The sequence below is a fragment of the Vespa crabro genome, chromosome 15 (genome assembly GCF_910589235.1).
Source record: "Vespa crabro chromosome 15, iyVesCrab1.2, whole genome shotgun sequence".
NCBI lineage: Eukaryota > Metazoa > Arthropoda > Insecta > Hymenoptera > Vespidae > Vespa > Vespa crabro.
The window spans coordinates 5,744,438-5,766,800 of NC_060969.1; the positions used below are offsets into that span (position 1 = coordinate 5,744,438).

General features: G+C 42.8%; 1 protein-coding gene across 7 annotated transcripts in view; it reads left to right on the forward strand.

Annotated features, from left to right (window-relative positions):
• The window catches only part of LOC124429437 (fasciclin-2), a 66,868-nt gene that overhangs the window by 31,352 nt on the left and 13,153 nt on the right, over window positions 1-22,363 (forward strand). For 5 of the 7 annotated variants that reach the window (XM_046974738.1, XM_046974737.1, XM_046974733.1 and 2 more), the window contains 6 exons: window positions 17,580-17,745; window positions 18,501-18,524; window positions 19,453-19,622; window positions 19,929-20,194; window positions 20,336-21,395; window positions 21,479-21,937. In XM_046974738.1, coding sequence (XP_046830694.1) covers window positions 17,580-17,745; window positions 18,501-18,524; window positions 19,453-19,622; window positions 19,929-20,194; window positions 20,336-21,395; window positions 21,479-21,937 — 2,145 coding nt within the window. Of the gene's footprint in view, window positions 1-17,254; window positions 17,411-17,579; window positions 17,746-18,500; window positions 18,525-19,452; window positions 19,623-19,928; window positions 20,195-20,335; window positions 21,396-21,478; window positions 21,938-22,363 lie in introns of those variants that run through there. The other 2 variants (XM_046974735.1, XM_046974734.1) reach the window with 2 other exon arrangements.

The window sequence follows — 22,363 nt, forward strand, 5'->3', positions numbered from 1 at the left end:
GGATCCTCCGGTTGTGACCCTTGGTATCGAATATGGAACGACGTTAACGTCTTTGATCTCTCAGTGTTAGCTTCTTAGATTAGTTCTTCCTCGGCTCCTCGTTTACGCGAATATCTTATCTCTCTTTGATTTCAATATTTCATATCGTCTCGCTAAGCTCTCTAGCTTTGATCTCTCTCTCTCTCTCTCTTCCTCTCTGTTTGTCGATTTCGCGAGGCATCATTAATTCGTGGCACTCGGAAACGAATATCTTCCGAATAGTTTGGCGAGAATTATTTTTTTCTTCTTCCTCCTTGAAAACCATCGTGGAGCGGTGTTCACTTTGCGAAGCCAAAGAAAGGAGAAGAGGAGTCTCGCAAAATGGCGTAGAGCAAATGTTCCATTCACGCGACGATTCGCGCGCATGCGACTTCTCTTCAATTGATAACTTTTCTTCCATCTCCTTTAGTCCTGTTACTCTCTTCGAGCTAACTTGACCGGCCATTAATCCTATGGATAGAGTCTGGAACGCGTGCGCGCGCGCGCTCTTTAGCATCGAAAATGCGATTAAGAAGAAGTCAGATAGAGAAGAAAATTAGAGGTCGGTTCTCGGTCAAAGTTCGCTACAATCCGACGATCGCATTAAAGGGTATTCTCTCGTTATACCTTTCGCAGGAGAAAGCATTTGATGTTTTTTTTTAGTAGCCGTCCTAACTGCCAGGAAAGACTGACTCGAACGATCTTCGGATCGTTATTTTCTTTTTGGTTGATTCCTAAAGTAGTAGTAGTCGGTATCGAGAGCGAAGGAAAGGTCGATTCGAATTAACCGTTCCGAAGAAGAAAATCCGTCTTGCCTCGCTGGACCCTCCTTTTAATCCTCGGAGAGAGTCTCAATTCTGACCAGTGGGGATCAACGAGAACGAACCGTTCTTACTCACCGTTATAAATCCAACGCTTTACGTTGAAGGAAACCAGTCGTGGGGCTATGCTTGTTCCTCTTTCGTTTTCTTTTTCGAACGAACGCGCAATTAAGTGGAATGTTTAAGATAAACTGTGCGATTTCGTTCGAGAGAAAATCGTTTCTTTGCGCGTTCTCGAGTATCCTTCTTTCTACGAGCCATTGCATATTACTGGAGCAAAAGGCAAGCCTTTTAAATATATCTACGTAATGACATCGTCGAGAGTATCGTTCAAGAGTAATCGTTTGTAATATTTAAATAAGTCGCATTTATTCTTTCTTGACGCGAACTCTCCCCCTCTATCTACCTATCTATCTATCTATCTATCTATCTATCTCCGTTCAACTTTAAGATTTATCGCATCGTCGGAATTTCTATTCGCGCGTCGAGAGAGAGAGAGAGAGAGAGGAGGAGGAGGAGGGCCAGCTAGCCACTCTGGTTAACTTTCCCGAATGCTGCCCATGCGGCTCTGGGCGATCGGATTGCCAACGAATCTCGATACATGAATCACGATTACTGTCGGCTGAAACAATACATTTCCCATAGGATACGCGGGAGCAATGGAGATACAGACGGAGAGATAGCGAGACTTATTAATCATAATAGGCGGCGTTACGTAGTAAACGTAAAAGTCGTCGTTAAACTTTTGTCGATCGGCCTATAGCCTCGTACCTTCTTTCGTCCCTAAATTGGGGATTATTCGAAAAAAGAAAAGTCCGTATAATCTCTTTTATCGTACGATCGAAAAAAGTTTGAAAATTCGCCGATTCTCGTTGCTTTATTATCGTACCTTTTCCTGGCTCTTCCTCCTTTCTTCCACCTCGTATATTTTAACTCGCGAGACGTGACTATGTTGCGTAGCTAGATAACGTTATTACGGTTAGCAATATATCCTACCTCCCGAAAGGATAAAAGGAGAGTAAGTATGTTATATAGCATCGTAACTTACGATTAACTATGATTATTATTACTCGAATGAGCGTAGAGAAACAGAAGGGAGGGAAATTACATTCTTCCTCTACTTGCGAGAGAGTCCTACGACTACAACGAATATAAACAACCGTAGAATCGGTAATAAAAACCACTAGGGTAGAAAATTATCAGGGAAAGAAATCACTAGCCTGTAGTGTTTTTATTACGTCCAGCGGATCGAACCTGATTTTTTTCTTTTTTTATTTTTTTATTTTTATTTCTTTTTTCTTTTTTTTTCTCTCTTTTTTTTTTTCCTTCTTTCCTTTCTTGTTCATTTTTAGAGTAAAAAAGGAAGGTCTTGAAGCGTGAAAAGATTCTACCTTGGTGGTCTTTGAGAATCGAGGGTTATACTTTGACCCATCTATGCGTCAGTGTTTGTAGGTACGGAACACGGAGAGGGTGTCTTTGTAATCTGACGAGAAAGAGAAAGAGAGAGCCTCGATTTTCTCTCTTCTCGCGATCGAGCGAGATACTTTTTGATGGAAGCCCTTACACGGTAAACATATAAATGCAAATTTTTTGAACGTTGCCGCGCTTCTGCTTGAAAAAGAAACAAAAAGAAGAAAAAAGCGAGCTTGGGACGACACAATGGCCGAAGAAAAAGATGGGTAGCATAAAAGAGAGAGAGACCCGTTCTTCCGAACTTCGTTGCGGAAGATTGCACTTTGGTTGTTGTTAGTCGCCTCGTACCTAGTTGTTTTATGAGAGAGAGAGAGAGAGAGAGAGAGAAAGAAGGAAAACGGTAGGATCCTTCGAAAGAAAAAGATGAAAGTGATATTTTGGTACGAAAGAATGGAAGGGGTGGACGTCGTATTATCAAGCCTAGTATTATCAAGCTAGAGACGAAGGGAAAGTTCGATCGAATGAGGAGAGGCGACGCCAGCTAGAAACCCTTCCACTCGAATGTTACGCGCGTACCTAGCAAAGTACACATGTCGTGGATATACGCCTAAACGCATTTTTTATCTAATCGAGAAAGAAGAGCGCGCCAGTGATATTCGTTCGATTTCATTTTTCATTCATTGCACCGTTATAAGATGCTCGACGAGTTCGATTATTATTACGTGCGAAAGTTATTTCGATGGTTACGAAGAGCCAGCCACCACGTGTTGCATATCCTTTGTTCGTCCATGCACGACAGGGTAGATCATATGCCTATATGTTTATGTATATAACATGATGCCTATGTGATGGATGAGAAAAATATTTTCAAATTCAATATTTTATATTTCATTTGTTTTCTATATAATCCAATATTAGGATATGGAGAATCGCGCGTAGTGCACGTGCGATTAAATTTGTATCACGTTATTGCGAGGGAAAAATCATAGTTCGTTTTCGCACTTGTACGGCGTTTGTTCCTCATACACAAGGGACGAAGAGGAGGGTGCTGACGAGGGAAAGAGAGAGAGAGAGCTACTCCCTGTTTGCGCGTCAAGCCGTTTCGTCACAATGAGACGATAAAAGCGAGAGAAAAGAGAGGAGAATAAGAAGAGAGAAGAGAGAGGGTGGGTTTTTCTCCCTCTTCGAAATATGCTCTCTCTTTTCTCGCGCGAACGCCCTCGCAATTACTCTGTTTATGTAAGGGCGTGGTTTCCTTGCGTTTAATTCGAAACTGTGCTGTGCTCTGCTGTGCTCTGCTGTGCGCCGGTACGCTTTCCCCTCTCGTCATCTTTACGCGTGACACGCGCACACAGACGACGAGCTCATTTACCTTTACATTCGTGTGCAGAATGTCCTGTGCGTAAATAAAGTCGTGGCTTATATTGCTCCGAGGATTGGCAGATCCGGTCTAATGGGCGACGACGACCTAATCAAGCCATGCACATATAGCTATTCCTAATACATATATATATATATGTCCTACGAGCCACGCGCACGCTAGTTAGCAATAAGCGCCTCTTTCTCTATCGTTCGAGAGCGGAGACAGAATTTTCGAGCTTTCGACGTGGGAGGATGCCATGAACGGTTAACGATGATTGACCGTCCGTTATTATATGCCGTTTCGAGAAGAAAATAATAAACGAAGAAGGCGCGTTACTCGATACCTACATCGAGAACGTATGAACGATGGGAAGGATTGGATCGTTTTTTTTTTCGACGAAGCTTTGGCCCATTATTAGTGTCCATGATCATCGGGGATGAGTCATGGGAACAGTGGAATTGGACTAAGGGCTCAGAAAAAGAGCGAGCGAGAGCGAGAGAGAAGGATTCTCAAGTAAGGACACGACAGCTTTGTTAGGCTGACTCATTCAACGTGATGTAAGATTTAACCCTTTGAGTTCCTACCGTTCCACTTAATTCATAATGCGTGAGACGGAAAGAGAAAGACGTTTAGTACGATTTAAATGGCCTCGAGACTGGACGCGTAATACCTTCCGAGCATCTTCATTAAGATACACGAGCGCTGCTTCAACGAAGCACGCTCGATAAAACGCTCGAGTAGGAGAAGAGGAAACCGGGGAAAAGAAATAATGTCATCGTGGGATCAAGGGATAACGAACTTTTGTCCGAGATACTCGAAAAAGAGCGAAATGCAAAAGAAGTAAGTTGAGACGAACGAGGAAGCCCTTTGAAATCGATGAGTGGAAAAAGAATGGAGCGACGTAAGGAGAGAATTATGGGAGCTGATATCGAGGATAAAAATTGTCTATAGGGATGAGAGTCGTCGTAGCTCCAGGAAATGATATGCAAAATTTTATGCAAACAACCCTACTCGATAGGCGTGTATCGAGAAGTACGAGAAGCGTAGACGACACTCGATACGTTCTATTCTCTCTCTCTCTCTCTCTCTCTCGTTCCTTATCATTGTCCTTCTTCTCCCCATTTCTCGATATCTTGGCGAAACGTTCCCTTGAAACGCGATCCAATTCAGTTAGGTAGCATCGTAAATGCGTATGCGCGAGGGCTTATCGAGAAACGTTTGTTCGATTCCAAGCTAAAAATCGACTTTTTTGTTTTTTCTTTCTTTCTCTCTTTCTTTCTTTCTTATGTGTAAAAGTCCATTAATATAGCATTGCCATTAGTTTGATCGCTTAGCCGACTTTTCGTAGTCGAATAGTTCGTCGTCGTGAATTTCGGTTGAGTCGAATTCTAAAGCGTTTCCGTTCGGTGGCGAGCCGGAAGAGAAGGGATCGAACAAAAACGCTGTGCAAAAACTAACGCGACCGACACGAGGGCGAGAATGAACGAGGAGAAGGGATGGGTGGATTCCGAGGAAATTCATATCGTATCGAATGACGGACCGAGGGACAATCATCGAAGAGACATTTGATCGCTGGAGCAAACAGAAACGAGCGTTGAGCTGCTCTATGCAATCGATCCGCGTCGTCCGCGTTGCGAATAACAAACGTATTTGTTTTCTCTCTCTCTCTCTCTCGTGGATCCACAAAACCTTTGGTCGATAGAGAATTCACATACGGGCCTGAAGATTTTTTTCAATTTTATCAAGTATCCTCGCATGGCAAAAATATCGCCATTTTCGACTATTTTGACGGTTTTATTCTTATCGCGTCTGAACCAACGAACCATACGTTCAATAGCATCGATCGTAATGCTAAACTAGCGCCAAAGTCAACATTCCGTGGACGTTTCCGAAAATCGAAAAGCCTATAGTATATCTTTCTCTCTTTGTCGGTACGCGGTGCAAAATTCAAAAAGTGAACATGGACAAAATATGTTCCATATCTGCTCTCGTTAATATGTAAATATGCCGACCAGAGGGAGATGCCAATTTCCTGTCCAATTCTCAGATCGTCTATTATCTCGGAATAAAAATCGTTTTGGCACCCTCGCCATGAGCCACGGAGAGAGAGAGAGAGAGAGAGAGAGAGAGAGAGAGAGAGAGAGAGAGAGAGAGAGAGAGAGAGAGAGAGAGAGAGAGAGAGAGAGAGAGAGAGAGAGAGAGTAGCCCATCGACGATTCGTCACGATTTCCATATTGATCTTTATTCTCTCTCTCTCTCTCTCTCGGAATTATAGGATCTATGACACATGTGCGCTATATATTTATACAGATCGCGGGGATCTATTGAATCCCGGAGGGTGCATTTTTGGATCGACTTTGACTATGACTTTCTTACGATGTTATCGAAAGATCTACGCAATTTATCACGAGTGTTAATCGTGATAAATATATTTTGTTAAGATCCTATGGGTATATACGTATATATCTATTACGTTCTTTTTCCGTGTCCAGAGTAGATTGGCACGATACGAACGCGTAAACCCGTAACACTCCGCTATAGGGTCCCTACGCGCTCCCTATAAATTGCACCCGCGAGAAGTCGAACGTTCCACTTTTCTCTCTCTCTCTCTCTCGTGTTGTCCGTCTGTATGTATGTACATACGTATATTTCTCGTGAGAACATTCCGAGCTCTCTCGAGTAAGTGCTTTAGCAACGGTACGTTACTCGTTAACGTTCGCTCCCTTCGTTTTCATAGAAATTTCGACCTAGGGATTTTTCTACTTGCGTTTCCACGCTCGAGAGAAAAGGAAAACTACATAGAGATACGTACTTAGGCGTATATTTTTCGACGAGTCTTTATCTTTCTTGAGATGGTCATTTTTGCAGGGAGCATAAATTATCGCAAAGAAGAAGAAGCCAAGTGGCGGACGTCGCTAAACGAAAGAGCAATCAAAGTTCGTAGGCGAACAATGAGGGTTGAGACTTTAAAGGATGTATCGAGTTAATAACAATGGTGTGCCATTTGCATTGCCGCTGCTATTGCCGTTACCGCTTACGTTGCGTCGTCGTCGGCCTTGCGCGCGTTGCTCTCTTCGAGCTCGCCAGCTCGAGGAAGCTGATAAGTACCTTTATATATATATACGACTCTTGTTCACGGATGATCTCGTGGGCGTGCCTGCGGCATGAGATCGTTGCACCGTAGAACCATTAAGGCAGAGAGAGAGAGAGAGAGAGAAATAGCTACCCTTAAACCTTGATCCTAGAGTGAACTCTTACGACTTAAGAATTACGACCTAAGAGAAAATTACGATCGGTCGAGCCGAGTCTAGTAAAGTATCGCTGTTCCACTTTCTGTATTTGATCGTCTACGTGGAACGTTGTTGCCCTTTTATGACTTTTCCTATAAGTTTCGATATCGGACGAATCGAATTTCAGGCTACTGTCCAACGTTAAATTATTTCGTTGCCTTTTTTATTACCCCAACAAATGCAAAAGTCAATAATTTATCGCTTTATCGTAGACATAGCGATAATGTACTGTAAAAGATAATATACCTAACCACCACCGTCACCACGAGTGACGCTCGTAAAAAATGACAAACCTTTTCTATTTGAAAATAAAACAAAACGACCGTTCGCCTGCCCGCGCCTGTCTGTCTGACAAACATACGTGACTCGATGGCGGTGGGGCGTCGTGCTGACCACCGAAAAGCAATATAATAACGCATCGCTGAACAAAATTCGACGGGAAATAAAAACTACGAGACTCTTTGTTCTTTTTTTTATGCGATGCGATGCGATGCGATGCGGAGAGAGAGAGAGAGAGAGAGAGAGAGAGAGAGAGAGAGAGAGAGAGAGAGAGAGAGAGAGTCTTGTACATACGTATGTATGTCCAGAAAAGCATTTGTTAGCCGAGTCGCGTGATACGATCGACAAAGACTTGGGTGTTTTATACGCGAAGCAACAGATAGCCGAATGGTCGTGGCACTTCGTTGTAAATCGACGCGATGGATAACGCTTGGCATATGCCATATCGTGTATAATACATAGTATTGTATATATCTATACACATAGGAGCAAACGGGGTCAGTAGCCCGGAAGAAGGAAAGAGGGCTCGTTCGCGCGTACGTACGAGCGCGAAACTCTCGTCGAAAGAAGAGAGAGAATTCACCCAACCCATTGTCGTAGTTGTCGTCGTTCTTCCGTCCGCGTATTATGACCGATCGTGGATTAGCCTTCTTTTCATTAAATATAACAGCGAGGGTGAAGAATGGGGAAGAGATCTTGACGTTTCTGGCAGTCACATTGCTGCTTTATAATTGACGTTTCTCGGGGGTGGCCTCCTAAGCTCATACCGCCTGTTTCCCTTTGACATATGAGTGTCTGACATATGTGTGTGTGTGTGTATGTCTATGCACGCGCGCGTATGTGGAATGAAGGAGGGTAAACCCAGAGAGGAGAAGGAGAAATTGAGATTGACAGTTAATTTCGTCGTCCTACGTCCTGTGCCGCTGTGTGTGCCGCTTTTGTTGCTGCTGGCTGGTCCGAAATTTCGAAGCGTCGAGATTGACCTTCCGCTCGGCCGAACCAAGTTCAACCATCGAGTAGAGATCCCGCCTAAAATATCCATTAAAGATCCCATGTTCTGTAGGAGATAGAAGGAGATGTCGAAGATGGTTCGAGCGGTGCTAATCTTTCCAAACGAACTAACGTTCGTTACCATTTTTCATTCGATCCTTTCGCTTTGTCCTTTTTTTGTTTTCTTTTTACGCGTCACGAAAACAACGAACGAATTAAAAGAGCACCATCTTTTAAGCCACTGGACCTCTCGAGAATGAATTTATTAATCTCAGTAGTCTTCGCACTTTCGTGGTCGCACCATGCGCGAGAATTATTCTCGTTTTCGACATGGGTGGTGCTTTTAATCTCTGCGACATCCCGCCGTAACGGTGGCTCCTCTCTCTAACTCTCGGACAGCCAAAGGGTGCACCACGAGGCACCCCTTAAAAGCGGAAGCTTCGGATTACGCGCAGAGAGAGAGAGAGGGAGAGAGGAAGGAGGAAATCGAGTTTGCTGGGACGCTCAATTTACTTCGTTTCCTCCATATGCCTTCTTAAGCTATTTTCGCGTTGATGAAAACTTTGCTCACGTACCGGCTGAGAAATAAATAACTCATCGTTAATTTCTTCCATCTTTCGAATTCTTTATCCTTCCTATCGTTGAGAAAACTTATCGTAAGATAAGTTAATGAAGTTAAACATCAGCGTTGTGCCTTTGCCGCCTCTCCGGATTTATTATTATCAGAGGAACTTAATTGGACAACCACGAATCTTTCTCTTTCCTTTGCAAAAACTTTCTTCATTTCGACGTGAAACTTTGACGAATACTTTTTTTCTTCTTTTCCTTCATTTTTTCATTATTACCGTAGTAGAACAACATTCATTCGATACTTAGCTAGCGCGAGAAAATAAATATTTCCATGTCTCTTCTCTTTCTCGTACAATAGATATTTCGTGTTTATGAATATTCATGTATCCGTTCCACGATCGGAGATAAAATATGTATAATTGCATTTTTCCATAAAGATGAGAGAAAAAAAGAGAGAGAAGTGTTGTGCGCGCTCGGTACGTACGTGGCTTCTATATGCACCATGCATCGCGTGATTTTTTTTTCTTTTTCATTTATATTAATAATCCGTGTGCAGTAGCGATTTTCCGGATTATATAATCAATATGGAGAATTGGAAGATTTTTATTTAAAAATATCGTCTCTCCATATTTTAACGAAATTTTGTACGTTGGAAACGTACGTTGTATTTAGAACATTTGTGTCGCAAATAATGATCTTCTTTTTTATTTGAAACACGAAATCAACGGAATATTATACTCGTATATTTTTTTGAATTACCATTAATCACCATGTCCGCTTGCAATTTCGAAACGGTGACGCAGATTTTTTTCACGACACGTGCGAACGATGGAAACGGATGGAAAAAATTCTTTTTTCTTTTTCTTTCCGACTTGTCCTTGCTAAAACGTGATAAAAGTAGAGAAGAGAGAGAGAGAGAGAGAACGTTTGGATTTCTTATCTAAAAGAACCTTTCAGTTTTCTCTCGGTTTTCCCCCGGCTTCTCTCTCTCTCTCTCTCTCTCTCTCTCTCTCTCTCTCTCTCTCTCTCGCCCTTTGTGGGCGGATGGCACGAAAAACTGGCGGAATGCGAAATGGCAGCTGTGCGGTGCTCTCCCATGAAGGGTGGAGAAGCTCGAGAAGAGAAAGTTGTTGGAGGCCTCGCGAAGAGTCCCACGAGTGAATTATTTAAGTCTCGTGGCCCATCTTAACCGACGATCCCTCTCTCTCTCTCTCTCTCTATCTTTTCTTCTTTTCTCTTGGCTCGTCCAACCCTGGACTAACTCCATCTCTTCCCTTACCGCTGTGAGTTCTCGAAGGAAATTTAATTTTGTCCCTCTTGGAGAAGTAGAAACGGTCCTTCCTCCTTCTTTCTCTCTCTTGTCTCGAGCCATGCTTTTTCTTCCGGAGAAACACTCATCCTCCTTGTCTTTCTCTTTCCTCTCTGTCTCTCGCTAACCCTAGAAATCGTTTTTAATTGGCCCTAACGAGATCGTTTAAAGAGAAGTCTTAACAAAACACTCGATCTATCGGAAAAGGGGAAAAAAAAAAAGAGAAAAAAACAAAAGTTAAATATACCTTTTCAAGTATTCTAACGCGATCTCGACGTTCGCTCTTTCATGTATTAAATTTAATTTGAAATTCCTTCTCGCCACGAGAATATTGGGAAATCCGATAAGATTTCGAAATATCGAGAGAAAGAATTCGAAACATTCACAGAGAAAGAATTTATAACGTAATTTAGTAGAGGCAATAAATCGAATTCAAGATTTATACCACTCGGATGTAAGAGCAACGTATGCACATAGATAGATATGTATATGCGTTAGATACGTATTTGCCGTGATCCCATTTTTAGATTCTCTCTCTCTCTCTCTCTCTTTTTGCCTTGATATTCTCTTATTATCTCTTCTTCTTTAACATCTCGTTATTGAGACATTACGTTTCTCCATTCCCTCGAGTTCAATGTAATCGGATCTTTACCATTTTCTGGTAGCCACTTTCTGTATTTATTAGATATTCGACGCTTATAAAAATTTTCTTTCTTTTTGACGCGACTTTAAAATAACGGTAAAGAAATTGCACTTTTCTTTTAATCTAGCTTTAGCGTTGCCTACTTCGCGTTGCAGTTGAACGATGAGAAAGAGAGATAGATAGAGATGAAAAAGAGGATATGACGTGATTAAAATTTAGCTGAAATTTTAATACTCGTATAACAGAAGAGTTATAGTGAGAAAATAATGGAATACGATTTTTATTTTCGCTCTTTCGGATCCCAATAGCGCTCGCACTGTCTGTTTCCTCTTAGACGGGACATGTAAATTTCATTTACACGTCCAGAGAAAATTGTGCAGTCCCTTTTGCGTTAAGTCTGATTTCATGCTCTCTCTCTCTCTCTCTCTCTCTCTCTCTCTCTCTCTTTGTCTTTCTCTTTAGCTATCTATCTATGTCTATCCGTCCATCTGTCTTTGTTCTTTCCATCTTTGCGTCTGGGTTGCGTCTTTCTTTCTCGAACCAAGGAGCAAGGAAAGGAAGGTTCGTCTCGTTGAAGCCGAATTTCCCGGACCGGCGAGCACCCCTTCGAGGATACGTTTAACGTTTCTCGAAAGTTCGATCCGACCTTTGCGCCTCAGTCACTCCTTAGAATCAGCTTGCCGTTTCTGGTTTTAGTTTTGGAAAATTACTGAATTCTACTCGCGAGTAGAATCGGACCATGGAGGTAAACTAGTCAACATGAAGATTCTAGTTTCTTTTTTTAGCCCGAACATGCACGAACTCGAAAACTAATCAAACGCCATTTCCTCTGTTATCCATTTACATTTCCTTTATCTCTAATTTCGATGTTTCAAGTGCACCTTCCTAATTCACTTTCTTTCCAATATCGTTTTCTATAAAATTAAGGGAAAAAAATGAAAAATGTGAAGTTCTCCCAAACGTAACTGAACTTATCAACTTAGCTTCTACCAGCTATCGGGGCCGAAGAGAAAAAAGAAGATGGGGAAAGGAATCACCTAAATTTCAAGTGTCAGAGAAACGTGTCGGCACCGAACGAAGGAAAGAAAGTCGGGGGAGAGAGAGAGAGAGAGAGAGAGAGAGAGAGAGGGCTTGCAGAAGCTCCTCTTCTTCGCGAGTTCTCTTGGAAGAACGGAAAGTGGGTAGAAGGAGGTAGTGAATTACGACTCGTACACTCGAAGGGAGAGGGTGAGAGAGACGAAAGATGAGAGGAATACCCCGGAACGTCGCGAAAATCGATGGAAAGCGGGACGACGTTGCGTGTACCATTCACGTGGAAGCCGCTTCCATAGGAGACAAGGCCATGAATTAGGGGAAAATAGCTTTTAGTTGAGGTACCAATACCGCGATGGTAACGGTAGTAGCGTCATCAGGTGTACGACCAGCGACAGGCTGCTCCGTTATATAGCAGAACCCTTTTACCGAAATTGCTGGGTATCTCTAGAGCCTGTGTTGCCCGGGTATATGCGTTTTCTCTCTTTCTCTCTCTCTCTCTCAGTGACTATACACTATACTTATATATCTATATACACCGCGGTGTCGCGCAGATGCGCGTTCACTTATCGAATAACTTAATCTTAATCCTAAGAGTAATTTTTCTTTTTCTGCAAAAGTAAATGGAAAACTGTCCTTTCGCGAAATTTCTTATTCGAATAGTTAATTAAAATAGTCGATATAAGCGCGTTCACTCGATAATAGATATACCTAGCGTAAACATATATGGATTTAACACGATGCGCGTGCGTACGCGTATACGTTTGGTTCGGTCTAGTTGGAAAGAACAGAGAAAGAAAGAGACGCACTCGTCGTTCACGTGCACGAAACCAAGCGTGTGACCGCTCGAGTTCCAGCTCGTGTGTGCACTCGCGTAACGCGATAAACACGTGCAAGCGGTGTAACGAGTGTGTCCTGTCTTTCTCTCCGTAGAGAGAGAGAGAGAGAGAGAGAAAGCTTGCGTTTAACGAGATCGCTTTGAAGAAACCGGTCTTTAGTAAACGAGTAACTCCGCTCTCGTAATTTTACGAGAAAAGTGTTAATCCTATACCTTTACGCGTCACCTTTAACGCACACGCGAGTTTTGCTCGAGCTTTACTCTATCGTCGCACGTTGGCTCGATCCTTCGAACTTTTGTCGGAGATAAAATGTTTATGAGGTAAATCTTGCAAAGAGAGACGTGCAAGATAGAAAGGCCGATCCTCTATTCCTTTTTTTTTTTCGATTTGTAACTTTTTTTCCATTGCAAAATGTCTATGTAAAAAAAATATACGATTCTACCTAGCTGATAATAATTTCCAATCCGTTTCCGGCAAACGAATTTTATCGTTACGCTCACCTTACTTCCACACGTTGGATCATGTTCGACCGGATGTATGCGTCCTCTTCGCAGATGCGGCTAAAAGTTCGTATCGCATGACCGGAACTTTGTACGGAAGAACCGGTGATCGAAAACGATCGAAATATCTACGCTTCTCATCTCTTTTCGCATATTTTTTCCGACCATTTTTGCACTCGAATTTCTTACATCTTTCGCGCCATTCAACGATCTCGAGAATAAGTCGTACAAGTAGAGTTTTTTTATATTCTTTCCTATTCGTCTCTTCGATGTAAAGCAATTTCACACATTTGTCGATGTTTAAAATTAAGTGTTTCGTTGGAACAGAGAGAGAGAGAGAGAGAGAGAGAGAGAGAGAGAGAGAGAGAGAGAGAGAGAGAGAGAGACGAGACATTAAACGATCGCCGATGAGAAATTTTCGGATCGTTTCGTTCTGAATTATCCTGGCTCGATCGATTGTATCGAGCTCCCTTAATCGGTAGAATTTATCTAGAGGATTAGAACGGGAATTAGGATTCCCTAATCGAGAAACTTTGAGAAACTACCCACGGAGTATATATCGAATCGTCTCGGTTAGACTTATTGCCTCTGGGAAAGCAATTGTCTTTGTTTTTTAGAACGCATTATGTATATCTACCGACGAGATGAGCATCGATCGTATCTTCGTTACGTATGTAGATAGCTCTGATAAAAGCACCCTTAAGAGCGCTCTTAAGAAAGAGTTCTCGCGGAATGAGGAAAGGAAAGAAGGACGATCGGGCCAATTCTTTTCATATCTTTCAAGTTTGGGCATGTACGGTCGTACTTGGAAAATTCAGGAAGCCAGACCTCGTTCTTATCCAGCCAATTCGATATCGTGGAATTTGATCAAATCCTCTTGGCCCCCTCTATTTTCGTCTCTTCGCGTCAGAGAAAACGCTACCCTGACAGGAAAACGTATCCACGAACAGAGCAGGCTCGTTCTGTTTCTCGAACCCTCCTAGATCGAATTCTTCCAGCTCGAGTGACAACATGTCGGCGAGTTTACCCGAGCCCCCCCACGTAGTGGTAGGTACCTCCCGCGATGCGCCTCGCATACACCGGCCAACGGGGGAATGCGTTGGTAACCAAAGGAACCACCTTCCGATACACGGACAGAAACGCCCACCGATGACACTTTAAAGGCAATGTACTCTCTTCGGTATACATGCGTATCTACACGTGCGCGTATATACAAGCACTTACACCGGTCTTTCCGATACCCCCTTGGCTTTTCCTAAAGCAGTCAGGGGCTGAGAAAGAGGAATATGTATGTACGCGTGGAGTAGCTAAAATGGCCCGGGGTCGGGGGAGGGGTGCTTTCGTCGTCGAATGGCCCCTAGGGTGGTTGTGCCAACAAACCCTAACTAACGTAAATAAGATGTCCTACGAGGGTAGATCTCGCCCTCTAGCTATCTTCTTCTATTTCTAACATCTTGACTATAGTTATTCCTCCCTTCCGCCTCTCTCCCTCTCTCTCTCAACTATCTCGTTCCTTCTATCTCTCGCAGTCCGAAGGCAACCCTCCGGCCAATTATGGGATTTCTTCGCGAAAATTTCCGGAGGAGAAACTTGTCTCTCTCTCTCTCTCTCTCTCGCACGCCCTAACGATTATCCTACGAGTGCATACGACGAAAACGATGATTCCGCGAATTTCACGAAAGGGCCAACGTAATAACGTACAATAGTTCGTGTATCTATAGAAGGGAGTGCTTTTGCAGGCTTGGAAAACGTTCTGTTGTGCCCAGTGACTCGTCCAAATTTGTTAAGCGATTATAGAATTTGCCCTCGAAAGAGAGGCGGAGAGAGGATTCGCTTTTATCGAGGGCGTATATTATTATATGTACGACGATATTTCTATAATGGGTTGTGGAGCAGCGTACCCAGCTCGAAAAATGTCACGCTGATAGATACGATATGTATTTACACATCGTCGAGGGAGATGATTTAACGTTTTCCCTAAGAGATTCTCTTATCGTTCTCTTTTTTCTTCGGATAACATCGTAGATTCGTTCTCTAGGAGGAACGACAGATATAGATGAAACGTTTTCGAGTTGCTCGGTCTGCGTCGACGATGAGACTTGCATATGTACGTACATGCATGTACCCCTCGCGTAAACGAACGACTCGATGGTTTTCATCGAATCGCTTTACTACCGGTAGTTTTCTTAATCTAACACGGTACATTCTTATCTATTTCGCACGAATTTAGCGCAGTTATATTTAGGGCAGTCGTTTTTTAACTTTTAAGTTATCACCTATTTCGTGCCGAACGAAATGACTTTGAGAATGCTCTCCCAACCATCCCCATTATTTCGCTCTCCGAAACACATTAAACTCTCTCTCTCTCTCTCTCTCTTTCTATATATATATATATATACATATATAAGGAAATGATTAATTTCTCCTCCCTGTCATAGGAGACTCGACCCCTGATACTTTTCTCTCTATCTCTCTTTCTTGGTGCAAAGCAGCAGCAGCAGCAGGAGATGACGAATTTGCGAGTCTTGTCGGGAGAGAAAGGAGAGAGAAAGATGGTAGAGTTATCGCGATGGAAGGGGGAGAAGAACGAAGAACTTGCTTTTATTATACCTTATTCCTCCTTTGTATTTAGGATACGAATCTGTACGAGGGGTTGCTCGTTTCATTTTCTTTCGATTACTAAAGACCACTCGTATTTCGATGAGAGAACAACGGAGCTCGTGAAATTCAAAATCAAACCTCTGGCAGAAATCATCTCTCTTACTCTCGTCGAACGTAATTTCGAAACGATTTCGACTCGATCGCAAATCCAGACGCAGATCAAAAAGCAAGGAGAAATTTGTCGATCGAACGAGAATATTATTTTCCCTTGTACGAGTATTATATAACCTTCGCAAACCGATTAAGGAACAACTTTCTTGAACATATTTCATGAACGAGAGGATCGATCTTTAACGCGTCCGTCCATGTGTGCGATCAATTATACCGGGAGGAAAAAGTACAGGCACGTAATTACTCCGTGTGCTTACCGGTCCACATAAGTATGTAAGTATGTAAGTACGTGCCTTGGAAAATTCTTGGAAATCATCGGCATTGATTTCGATTAATTACGTTACTACCCACCGTCTTTCTTCCGCTGATTATCGCGCAAAACACGTTATCCTATATTATATCGCATTACCGAGCAGTGTAGCGGCATGTTGTAGGTAAAGTAATTTCCGCCTATACGAATTAATTCCTTTGGATCTCGTCATGTGAGAACTCGCGTATGTCGATCGATGAAAAGCTTGATAATTTAAATAAAAATACATTTTGTCGACGTTATATCGTTTAGTAGAAAATATTCGCAATCGATATCAAGCGATCCTAAAGTAGCGGTGTAGTCGTATTTGCGTTGCTCTTTTAGTTGATTAGAAGAAGAAATCTTTATTGTTCGTCGTTTCTTGTTCTCCCTCGGTCATTTCAAATACGGTCTCGAAATCGAGGAGGAGAATATCACACGGCTGTTGTAAGATTGTGAAAAGCGAGAAGGACGTTTTTACATTGTTTTACATTTTTACATTTTTACCGTCGTGTCGTCCTCACCGCGTTTGACGCGGTCAAACCGTTTTAATTATCTCACAATTGGCGATTACGTCAGTCACCGTGGAAGTCGTTTTACGCGTCAAACGCGTTTCGCTCGCACGTGGATTATATCACGAGGAGATCGTAAAAGAAATCTAATTTGTCAAGTACTCGAAATAATTTCTATTTGGTTTAACAGCTTTTGGAAGCGCGTAAAAAGCGACATATATATGTTCAATGTAAATTTGTCGAAGGATCAATCGAAAGGCAAAAGGATTGATCGCACGAGAATCGTTAATGATTACATAATTAACATGAGGATCACTTGACAAGGATCTTTTCTAAGAGACGGACTCGGTAAAAGAAACTCGTCGTCGGAAGCAATAGCGATAGGTTAGGGAAAAGGCGAGGTCCCTCGCGTTTCCTAGTTAGAACAATTCCGCACACTTTCGCTCGTCGCAATTAATTAGCTTAATTCTCGCTTCCTGTTGTCTTGGATGTATTATCAAGCGAGCGGTGAAGGGCGAGGAGACGTTTCAGGCCCGTCACGCACGCACGCATGCCAGCGCACATTCCGCGTAACGTAGTTCGCCTCGCGCATTTACCGACCTACCTACCTCCGGATGATGAGAGAGAGAGAGAGAGATCTAATGGTTATGGCAGGCATCGCGTCACGAGCATGAGTGCCGAGATGTCGATCTGCATCTCCGTACTCTGCGTTTACGTGCTAGCGCCGCTTCCGCAAGAGCAACAGCCGTCACTTGCCACGGCTCGATTAGGTAAGAAGGAACCCTCTGGTGTTGCATCTAATTAAACTTAATATACCGTGTCTTCTCTCTCTCTCTCTCTCCACACCTCTTGGATTCTCCCCACCCCCCACCTCTTGGATTATGAAATGGTGAAATCAAATGTGAATTGTAATAATGAAATTGTTAATTTTTTTTTCAGCGTACGCGAATGCGGCTTCTCTGGAGATTTTGCCGAGTGGCGAGACGCAAACAAAGCCTATCGGATCTAGCAACATTTTTATGTGCAAGCCGAACGTCGATAACTTCGAGCTGATCACCAACATGCAATGGCTCGATCCGCAGAATCGCGTTATAGAGTCTCTCAAGTGAGTAGCAATTAAAGTATAGTTTCTTTTTTTTATCGTCCCGTCGAAAAATTCCAATCGAGTATACGCGTTTTAGAGTCGCCGGTAATACGCGAGTTTGCATTAATTAAGGATACTTGTTCTCCACGTCCGTGTGCGGAATTGTCCAACGATCGACCCAGTATATATTATACGTACGTGCATACGAAATACATAGAGATAATAATTCTCTATGTATTAATCTTTTCTCGGATAAAAGTTGAAAAGCGTTTTATTCGCTCGTTAGATCTCTCTCTCTCTCTCTCTCTCTCTCTCTCTCTCTCTCTCTCTCTCTCCGCTTCTTTCCAACACGGACGAAACTCGATTATCCCCAATTATTCTTCCTTCTATTCGGCACACGTATATTACAGCATTATGTTTCGCTATTTCCATGGTAATGGGAACTCGGCCGCGAATATCCGACAATGAGTGAATTCGAACGAAAGAGAAGCGTAATCGAATTTGGATAATCGAGGTACCGCAGTACGTATCCGCACTGTACGGAATTAAATTCAATTTGACCGAGAATAAAGTGGATATAACCACTTGCGATCTTGCGTACCGTTTCTCCCTCTTTATGTATGTATGTATATATATTGTTGCTTGTTGTTTAATACTATGCAGTATTAAAAAGAAAAAAAGGAAAAAATGAAAGGCATATCAGCCAGCGAACCGACAACCAACGAGAGCACTAATGTTAACGAATTTCTCTTCATTTCTATCGCACACACACACAGATTCGTCGTATTGCCGATCGAAAGGCGAGTATACACATATTTAAAAAAGATTTTTACATGTAATCATAGCGTATCAGATTTTTCTTTTGTTTTTTTTTTCTCTCATTATGTTATCAAGCGCATACACATTTAGTAAGAAAAAGAGAATACATATGCGTCGGTCCTACGTACAATCATCGAACATCACCGGCATCGATACGGCTTTGCTATCGAAACGCGTCGTGTCTCGTTTAGATCGTTTAATTACATCTTTTTAAACAAACGTCTCCGAGTTTCCGTACGAATACCCACCAACGACAAAAGTTATCGTTTGCTCGATGATTATAAACTTGTAAATATTCGAAACACACTTGTGCCTTTGGAAATTCCAACGTCGACGATAACGTAACGTAGTTCATGCGTACAACTGCTTACCAACGTTTACTTAACTTGTACTTTTCTCTCGTCATTATTCGAACAAATTCTCGTGGCAATTTCGTTTCTTTGATCGTTAGTTAATTCGTCATCGTGGCCTAGCGATATAGCGCGCAAGTGGGTAGCGCCGTAGCGCGGGTGTCATTAAATTTATAAAATACGAAAAGTGTAGTATAGAGTTAAAAAGGCTATGATCGGTATCTTAAAAATGTCTATTAATCGAGCGCGTGTCATCACACCTATCCCGCGCGCCTATAAGTACATTTCCAATTATGCCTGTCTATCCTATCGCAGCATCGTCATACACATACACACGTCATGCAATACCCCATGCGAATATCGTGCAAAGTCACGTTAACTACGTTTCTTCGTAGTTAACTTGCTTGCTTGCTCTCTTTCTCCCTTTCATTGTGCGCAATGATAATCCAATTGTAACTCGAGTTATAATCTAGTTATAATTGTTTGCCTCGACGATTTTATTCGACGAGAGTCACCTCCTTCGTAACGACTGACTCTTGAGGACGATTCTTTTTCGCAGTACGTCGCCGGGCCATTCGAAGCCGGCCATGTATACGGAATTGCATCAGGACAACAGTCTCTCGCTCTTCTTCAACTCGCTTCAAGAGGAACAGGCAGGGAGATATACCTGCAAGGGAACGTACGCGAACTCGGTGCCTCTAAATAAATCGGTCACGATCGATACCATTGGTGAGTTTTTCGAAGCTTAGTCGCAATGCCATCGGAGAATAGAATATCAATAGAATATCAATGGGTATTTTAATCCGCCGAAGAAGATTCTCTAACCGATATCTCGATAGAGATCTATAACGAATGACATCTAATTCTTTCGCGCAAACATTTCCTTTTTCTTTTCTTTTCTTTTGTTTTTTTTTCTTCTTCTTCTTCTTCTTTCCTTTAATCGGCCACGAGAAACGTCAAGGATCGGCCACAGTTCGCTAACACTTTGATCGCAGTTAGGAGATATTGAAAATGGACGACGTGTCTATGTCACAGTTGCGATTACCTGGGACGACGCACCGAAAAATCAATATCCGATCCTCGGTGAGGATTTCTCGATCCTTTGCAAAGTCCGTGCCAGGCCCTCACCCTCCGTCGATTGGCTTTACAACGGGGAGCTGGTAAAGACGAACGATCATTACATCATCGACACCCATGCGCTAAAGATAAAAAATGTTCAAGAGTCCGACGACGGTATTTACACGTGTCGCGCCTCCGTGCCGACTACCGGTGAACTCCGGGAACGGCCAATACGCGTTGAGGTAAATATCAACGATAATCGCTTATTTATATACCCTTCGTAGATATTTATTCGTTCGCAGCCGTACGTTACGAACTCTTTTATGGAGAACGTTGTTAGAGGATGTGTTATTAAGATATTTTAATACGTGTTTTATTATCAGGTCCACGTACGTCCAACCATCGAGGAACGTTCCACTCCGGTCGACATAATCGAAGGAGAAAACGAGAACATCGAGTGCAAAGCGAAAGGCAAGCCACCGCCAAAGTATACCTGGGTGAAATCCCTTACGAAGCAAAATCTTTCGAACGCCGATCGTTTTACCGTTAATCCGGATACCGGTGACTTGGCCATTATCACCGTAAATCGGGAAGACGCCGGGGAGTATCAGTGCACCGCGACAAACGCGGCAGGTTCGGCCACCAGCAACATAGTCGTAAACGTGATCGTAAAGCCAAAAATCATGGAGTTCCCTAACGTGACGGTGATACAGGGTAACGAGGTTGACGTCAGGTGTAAAGCGTTTGGTAGGCCACCACCCAAGGTGACCTTCAGGAAGCACACCGCCGAGAAAGCTTACGTCATCGGAACTCAGGCGGACGACGGCAGAATAGTTTTGGTTAATCAACCGGACGAGGTTACCGGCGAGACCGTTGGCACTCTTAACATTCGCGACGTTCTTAGATCGTACGATGGTCTTTACGAGTGCGTGGCCGAGAATGCCGGTGGGGTGGCTCATAAAAATGGTCACGTAACCGTCGAATTTCCCCCGTCGTTCGCTTTCATGCAGAACAACACCGTCTGGTCTTGGGACAGGAGGCCCGTCAATTTGACCTGCATCGCCGAGAGCATACCGAACGCCACGATCACGTGGATGATGGCCGGAAATAAAAAGATCGAGAACGTGCCGGAGATCAAACAGTACGGCAAGGGTCCGAACTCCGTGCTCATGATCGTACCATTGGACAGCAGATATTACACGGATTACAAATGTATCGCGGCGAATTCGCACGGCACGCGAGAGATTATTATCGAATTGAGACAAGCCACGAGGCCGAACGAACTCTTGCAAGCCAAGATGGCCGAGATCACGGCCACTACCATCCGATTCGATCTCGTACCGCCGCCCACTCATCCAGATTTGCCCGTTAAAAGTGTCGTCGTACAGTACAAAGAGGAGATTCAGACTTGGGACGAGGCTAGGAATAGAACCTGGTCGATAGGTGAGTTTCCTTTACTTTTTATTCCCAAGATCTTTTTTTTTTTTTTTTTCTTTTTTTAACGAGACTTTCCTTACTTCTATTAGATTCCGTTTACGTCATCGAAGGCTTGAAACCTCAAACCTCTTACGATTATCGATTTGCTGCGATAAACAAGGTCGGTCAGGGCAATTGGGGTACGTTTTATCGTGAAACCACACCCGGAAGGACCTTTCCCAAAGAACCAAAGATCATAACGAAAGGATCGAGCGAGTACGACGTCTCGGCGTTCAGCAATCAGTATGAACTTTTCTGGACCGTTCCGCCGGACAACGGTGAACCAATAGACATGTATCTTATTAGATATTGTCAGATCAAACGAGTAACCGACGGTGGCTGGCAAACCGAGGAGGATACCTGCAAAACGTTGGACGTTAAAGGTGCCGGAAGAACGAAATATTGGCTAAAGGATCTCCGCTCTGACAATTTTTACAGCGTCGAAGTAAAGGCTCACAACGCTATGGGATTTAGCAATCCGGGTGTCACCAAATTCAAGACTGCCAGGGGTAAGTTTTCTCTCTCTCCCTCTCCCTCTCTCTCTCTCTCTCTCTCTCTCTCTCTCTCTCTTCATCGATCGCACCCCTTTATGTTCTTTTTTCTCTCTCTTTGTTTATTATTTATTTATTTATTCATCTTTTTTTCTTTTTTTCTTTTTCTTCGTATAGTTTACTACCTACTATTTTTCGATGTTCAGTATATATATATATATATATTTTACCCTAAAAATATTAATCTACATTAGAGAAACCAATGCACAAGGCTCTCGCGCACAATTAACATATATTATATATACTTGAATGTATGTACACGCACACACGCATAAATATATATATATATATATATATATGTATATGTATATGTATATGTATATGTATATGTATATGTATATGTATGTGTGTGTGTGTGTATATATATATTTTTTTGTTTTTACG